This window comes from Emiliania huxleyi (assembly GCF_000372725.1).
Source record: "Emiliania huxleyi CCMP1516 unplaced genomic scaffold EMIHUscaffold_598, whole genome shotgun sequence".
Lineage (NCBI taxonomy): Eukaryota > Haptophyta > Isochrysidales > Noelaerhabdaceae > Emiliania > Emiliania huxleyi.
The window spans coordinates 1-7229 of NW_005197517.1; the positions used below are offsets into that span (position 1 = coordinate 1).

The 7229-nt window shown below is 66.6% G+C and overlaps 1 protein-coding gene across 1 annotated transcript; it reads left to right on the forward strand.

Moving 5' to 3' along the window:
- Positions 1-5315: 5315 nt before the first annotated feature.
- EMIHUDRAFT_76767 (hypothetical protein) lies at positions 5316-5753 on the forward strand (the record flags this gene model as incomplete). Its single annotated transcript, XM_005764330.1, has 1 exon — positions 5316-5753. A coding segment is annotated over one exon (438 nt), but the record flags the coding sequence as incomplete, so codon positions are not given.
- Between the last annotated feature and the right edge of the window lie 1476 nt (positions 5754-7229).

Consider the following 7229-nt stretch of genomic DNA (forward strand, 5'->3'; position numbering starts at 1 on the left):
TCGGCAGCATCGGGGAAGCTCGCCTAATTTCGGGGAAGCTCGGGGAAGCTCGGGGAAGCTCAGGGAAGCTCGGGGAAGCTCGGGGAAGCTCGGGGAAGCTCGGGGAAGCTCGGGTGGCCCTTCTCTCCCCCCCCTCTCCCTCCCCTCGGCATTCCAGAGGAGCTCGTTCACGCATTGAGCCGGAAAGCGCGGACGGCCACGTCTTGACTCAGGCCGTCTTCGCGTCGCTCGGCATCCCGGAGGAGAGCACCACGCTGATCGGCACGACGGATGAGGAGGTGAAGGGCGCGGCGGACACGATCGTCGCCGCGGTCGAGGCGCTGCCCCCGGACGGCCGCCTCCTCCTCATCGTCGACGAGAACCTGGACTTGGCCTTCCCCTCGTCCGAGACCGTCTCGGGGTCGTACGCCGCGCGGACGGCGCTCAACCGAATGCCGCCGAGCGAGGAGGCGCGCGCCATACCTCCAGAGTACCGAATCCAGCGTGGGTTCAGGTGCTTTGGTGGTGTGGTAGGCGCGCACGCTCGTGCTCGTCCGCTCGGCGAACGACTCCGAGTCCGACGTCGCCCTCTACAACGAGCGCACGCATGGCTTCCTCAGCAAGGCGCGCACTCTGCGAGCCCCGGAGTCACCTCGGAGTCACCTCGGAGTCATCTCGGAGTCATCTCGGCGCCCCTCGATGCCTTTGGCTAAACTCGACGATAGTCTTCGGAAGAAGCGTCGGGGCCATCTCGGGGTCCCTCGGCCGATCTCGGGCTCGAGGCGCCGTCGGCCAGCCCGGCTAGCATCGCAGCTTGATCTCGGAGTCATCTCCGCGTCTCAGGCGCCGTCAGAGCCGGACCGGCGCACCGTGCTGCGCACGTGGGTCACCCGCTTTGGGTGCGAGGCGGTGACGCGCAAGGGTGCGCCGGCGCGCAGCGCCGCCGACAGCGCGCAGCTGGACGATGAGGACGAGATGCGAGCGGCGGCGGCGGCGGAGCTGCGGCGGCTGGTGGCGCTGATCGGCGCGGAGCGCGCCAGTGCGCCGTGGTGCGGGCTGCGGAAGTGGCTGCGCCACCTTCGAGGAACAGCAGGAATAGGGTGCGGTACTCCCTCCTGTAGGTGCGAGCTGTGGAAGTGGCTGCACCGCCTCAAGGGCGCGCTCGGCTCGAGCCGCGCCGTCGGCCAACGACTAAAAACATGAAATACGCGCCGCCCGTGTTTCTTTCTAGGCGCGCTCGGTTCGAGCCGAGCCCTCGGCTGCAGCGGCGCCGACGAGCTCATCCGGACCATCGAGTCGCTGCGGTCGCGGGGGGAGCTCGAGGAGGCGGTGTGGAGCCTCATCGAGCGGGGATCGCTCGCCATCGCACCGTCGCTCGTCCCCGGCACCTGAGGGGGGAAGGCGGGTGCACTGAGGCGAGACTCCCGTCCGTTGGCCCGGTTGGGGTACGATCGAACAGCAGCCGGTGCGGCAGAGACGGCTTTGGAGGGAGAGCGCTTCTCTCGGGGCGTGTCGCCTTGGCACTTTACTCTCTGTCTCACACGAGACGCCGCGAGTCGGCTGGCTGTCTCGGTGTCTGAGAGGCCGTCCGATCAGGCACTCGCTTAGTTTCACAGTCAAGCTCGCTTTGTAGCAGCGTCTCTTTGTACCTTATGCTCGGCATTCTTCTCCGCTTGCCGTCTCTCTGGCGGCTTGAGGTGTCACCGCCGCTACCGTAATAGCGGGAAGCGGCATAACTTCATAACACGGGTGTGTCGGGTCTCCGAGGACAGTGGCCATCACGCTCGCACCTGCCGACCGCCGCCACGGCGGCGAGACGCCTCTTCCGCCACCGCGGCGCCGGTCACAGGCCAGCGCTAGGCAGCTGCCGGCCACACCGGGCCGGAATTTGCCGGTACTCGTCGCCTCGGCCCGCGCGGAAGTGTACTCGGAAAGGCCTCGTGGAGCCGGACAGACGACGCAGCCGCGAAGGGCCCGAGGTGCTTCGCCGACGGTGAGGCGGGCTGTGGTTGGAGCCGCCGGGCGGGAGGCGGGCATGGTCCACCAGCGGCATGGCTGCGAGCACGCTGGCCGGCTCCACGGCACTGTGACCGCGCTGAAGCGGCCCTCGGCAAGGCCCCTGAGGCCGCCGGAGAGCCTAAAAGTGTGAGCGGGTGCGTATACAACGGGCAGGACAGTGCTCCCGAGCCGGCTAGGGCGTTGGAGCACCTATGGAATGGCGCCGATCCCGCAGTTTCCCCGGATATTACTCGAACCCGCCGCCACCCGTACCTCGCTCCAAACCACGCCGGAGCAGCTCTGGTCGTGCTCGGGACGGGGAGAGGAAAGTTCGGGGCACAAGAGTGTCGAGTAAAATCCGGGGAAACTGCGGGATCGGTGCCATTACCCGTGGCCCGGGACCCGGCGGCGAAAGTTTGGTCCCGTTCGGCCACACGGACGTTAGCGGCTGTGGTTTCGGCCTGCACCCTCTCACGGCTCCGAGAGGGGCTCGAGAGGCCGGAGACAGGTCCACCTTGGCGCTCGCGTCGAGCTGCGAGGCCGGATTCGAGGCCGCCAGGCCGTTGGTAGCATTAGATGGAAGGCCCGCACTTGGAGCACTTGGAGTGCAGTTATTAACCTCACATCCAGGGCCGGGGAGCTGAGAAGCGCACCCAGCGGGCCGGATGATCGGTATCGGGTTACGGGCTAGAGAGCCCTAGCCCCGGGGGTGCGCGTTCGCAGGGAAAGGGCCGTAAAATAAACACGGGTCTCCGAGGGTTAGCTCCGCGCTCCAGGTTTCCCCTAGCAGCAGAACGCCCGCACTTGGAGCACTTGGAGTGCAGTCGGTAACCTCACATCCAGGGCCGGGGAGCTCAGCGCAGCCGATTTTTATACGCGAAAAGTACCCGACGGACTCACGAGGGCACACACTCGGCGGTCTCGCGACAGAGACGGCTCACGGGGAGGAAAGAACAGAAGCTAAGCCTAAGCGCGGGTGCTTCGAGTCTGGCGGCTCGCCCGGGACGAACGCTCGAGCCTCCGCCCCTCGGACGGGCTTCGGAGAGCGCGCGTACCACTGCGTCGGCGGGCGGCGGAGCTGGCGGGAGTGGCAGGACCGAAGGCGGCGACGCGGGAGACCGGTGCGGTCGCAGAGCTGCAGAGCTGCAGCACCACGACCGCATCGACTGAGCGCATCGGCATGCGCGAGAGGAGGGTGTGCGGTGCATGCCCGTGCCGTGAGGTAAGGTAAGGTAAGGTAAGGTAAATTTCTCCACACACACAAAGTGGTGGGGCAAGGGGGGGCGACCCTCGCATTCCAAGGGGCTAAGTGCCTCGCCGTCCTCGCGGGAGTCGCTTAGGCGGCTCCAGTGGTGTACCTGTGTTAGTGCCAGTGCGCGCCAGTCCCGTGCCCAGTGTTGTGCGAGGGAGTTTTGCCGTAAAATTCTTTTGCTGTGCGAGGGGGATTTTTTGTAGAATTCTTTTTCTCCGGCTTCTCCATCAATAGCAGGCTGTGAAGACGCCCTCAGAGAGCTCCGAGCTCGCCGCCGGCCCGAGCCTCGCTCAGGGGGGCTTATCTCCACTGGAGGCGGGTGAAGAGCGTGATGCCGAGAGCGACGCCGACTCTGTCGACAGTGGCGTCTCTGCACCAGCGTCTCTTGCATGTGCCGGCCGTTGCCGCCACGCCACCGCCCGCCGCGTTGCACCCTTGGGCCTTGGAGTTTGTGGACGCGGATCTCGAGGCGCAGTACGTGAGCGACAGATTTGTCGCGACGTACGTGCCGCTGGTGCTCTTCTGCGGCGCAGCGACGGTTGCCCTCGTGCTGACGGTGGTGGCCTACCCCGCCTCTCTCGAGCTAAACGCTATCATCGCCTCTGGCGTGAGCATCGTCCTTTGCGCCCGCGTCTGGACACACCGCGACGTTGATCAGCTTCGCGCCCGGCTGCTCTTTGGGCGTGTGTGTGTCTGTGTGGTGACAGGCACTACAATGTGCTTGATCAACTGGCTGCATGCTCATCCCCCTGCGTTGAGCTCGGCTGCGGTTGTCTTCGTTCTGGCCGTGATGTGGTTCTTGGCCCCCATCTACCTACGCCACATCGCCGTCTACACCTCCCACCGCCTCCTCTACTCCGCCGTCTGTTGCGTGGCATTTGCTGCGCTCCCAACGTTCTCCGTACTCGGCCGCCCTGCGGAGCCCGCGTGTCTGGTGGGGGCTCTGCTGCTTGGCGAGGCGGTGGGCTATCTGATCGAGCGTCGCCTGCGCCTCGCCCATCTGAAGCACATCAACGCCCCGCCAGCCGCCGCCACCGTCGCCAGTGCCACGTTCCCACCGTCGCCCGCCGCACCACCGTCCGCCGCGCTGCACCCTTGGACGCTCGAGTTTGCGGACGCGGACCTCGAGGCGCAGTACATAAGCGACAGGTTTGTCGCGACGTACGTGCCGCTGGTGCTCTTCTTCGGTGCGAGCGCTTGGTTGTTGGCGGTGGCCTACCCCGCCTCTCTCGCAGAGAACGCCGTCCTCGTCGCTTGTTTGAGCATCATCCTCGGCGCCCGAGTCTTGATGCACCGGCACGCCGACCAGCTTCGCGCCCGGCTGCTCTTTGGGCGTGCGTGTGTCGGCATGGTTACCTTTGGGTGGATGTGCTACATTCCATGGCGGCATGTCCACCCCCCCGAGCTGAGCTCGGCTGCGTTTGTTCCTGCTATGGCCGTGACGTGGTGCGTGTTCCCCATCTACCTACGTTACGCTGGCTTCCACTACTCCCACCGCCTCCTCGACCTTGTTGTCTTCGGCGCGGGAGTCGCTGCCCAACCAACCTTTTCCGAGCTCGGCCGCCCTGCAGAGCCCGCGTGCCTGGTGGGGGCTCTGCTGCTCGGCGAGACGATTGGACACGCGCTCGAGTCGGGCGCGCGCAGGGCGCATCTAATCGCAGCTCTCTTCGCTACTGCGCCAGAGGGCGACGCCGGGGGGCACGCCGAGATATCGGCCAGCGAGGTGTCCGCACCCGCCCTGCCGCTGGATATCGCCGCTGGATCTCGGCTGGATCTGAGCAGATGACCCTGCCCGCAGGTGACCATCGTCCGGCTGATTGGCCAGGGAGGCCAGGCGGCAGTCTACTCTGGCCGGTGGCTCGGCGTGCCGGTGGCGGTCAAGGTGCCGCGACACTTGCGCGCGAACCACGAGCTGCGCAAAGAGGCGAGCTTCCTCTCGCGGCTCCGCCACCCGTCGGTCTGCGCCCTCTACGGCCACACTCTGCTGCCCGACGGCTCGAGCGCGCTGCTCCTCGAGCTCCTGCCGTCCACCCTCGCCGCCCTGCTCGAGCAGCCGCAGCCTCTCCCCGCCTGCCTCGCCGGCCGCATCGCCAGCGAGGTTGCGGCCGGCATCGCCTTCCTCCACCGCAACAACGTGATGCACCGCGACATCAAGCCCTCCAACGTGCTCCTCGACGGGTCGGCGCACGCCAAGGTGGCCGACTTTGGCATCGCGGCGCTCGTCGACAAGACCTCTTCGCGGGCCTCGCCCTCCTCCTCCGCCTCCACCGCCACCGCCTCCTCGGCCTCGCCTCCCTCGTCAGGCCACACGGCCGGCATCGGAACCCGATACTTCATGGCCACCGCACCCTCGCCCCCCTCCCACCCCAGCCGAGCGCCTCTTCACATAGACGGCCGTGAGCAGGCGCCCGAGGTGCGCTCCTCCTCCTCGCTGGTCCAGCGGTCCGCCTACAACGAGCAGTGCGACGTCTACTCGTACGGGATGCTGCTCTGGTCCCTCATGCACCAGAGGCGACGCGCATAGCCGAGAGGCACTGCTGAGATCGGACGCCCCCCGGCTTCTGCTGCCGTCAGAGAGCGCCCTCCCCTCCTCTTCCCTGCCAGGCACCCTCGCGACGTGGACGAGTACGAGGCGGGCAGCAGCCTCCATGACCTCCGCCCCGCCACCAGCCTTCTCCCGGACCGCGCGGCATTCGCGGACCTCATCCGGAGCTGCTTGCAGCTGCAGCCCGCGAGCAGGCGAGCTCTCAAGCCTCCATCGCGCCGCGGCCTTCTCTCCGAGCCCGTGTGCGCCTTTTCCCTCTCTCAGCCCCCTCGCACGCCGCTGCCTCGCGCGTCAGGCCTCTGATGGCGGACGTCGCGGCGGACGCGCTGCGCCTGGCGGCGTCCGTCAACGCCCTCGGCTCTGCGGCAGACCGGCGCCCTCTCTCAACGCCCTCGTCAACGCCCTCGGTCTTCACCTCCCCCGCGGCGGCACCGGAGGAGGAGGCGATGAGAGAGGGCGCCCGCGAGACGGGGGCGGGCGAAGCGCCTCGGCTCAGACGTCGCGTTCGATGTGCGAGTTAGGCGGGTGGCGGGAGGGTGAGCGAGAGCTTCGAGCTGACAACGCCGTGCTGGCCAACACGGTGACATGATCTGACAACGAGGTGCTGGACAATGCTGGACATCTCGGTGACGGACAACTGAACGCTGCAGCCTCTTGCGCCGAATCTTTGTTATGACTCGACTGGTCGAACGCGGGTAGCGCCGGCAGCGTCGCAGGCTCCCTCACCTACTACTGGAGCGACCTGCCGCTCTCTCCGCCCCCGCGCCCGCCTCCGCGCCGACCCATTTTGTACCGTTTTTTTGCAAGGACATGCTCCGCGCTCCGTGATGTAAATCGAGATCTGTATGCATCGCATGTTTTCTCTAGCTGTCTTTTATCTGTCACTCAATCCGAAGTCAGGATGCAAAAGAGCCGTAGAAAATTGCGTGGAGCTGCGCCAGCTAGTCAGGGTGATCGCTCCGCATGTCCTGAGCACTCCCGGAGCACCGGAAAGAGAAAAAAGCTCGGTGTGAATAAACACTCGGAGTCCTTGTGCTCGACGCTTCAGCTGCTCGCTTTTGCGGCTGCCTGTGCTCTCCCCGCTTTGCACCGTCGCTCCGAGGATCTCGCTGCTCTTCGTGGATCCACCCCGAGCATTTCCGCCCGACGGTGTATTTTTGCCGCAGCACGATGAGCGGCTCAGCTGCTGAGTCGGTCGGTGAGTGTGTCCAGCCCTGCTCGCCCGCTGTGCGCCCTGCTGCAGGGGTGGCAAAAATACGGCGAGGGGTGGGGACGCTCGGGGGTGATCCACGAAGAGCTCCCCTGCCTCGCGGTGCCTCTCAGGTGTCGACCCGGTTGAGGCCCAAGCAGCGCCAGCAGGTGCTGCTGCGGCGGGCAGAGGCGGCAGAGGAAGAGGCCGTGGCAGGGGCCTCAAGTGCAGAGAGTGCAGCCGGCGAACGCGCGAGTGCACCTCCG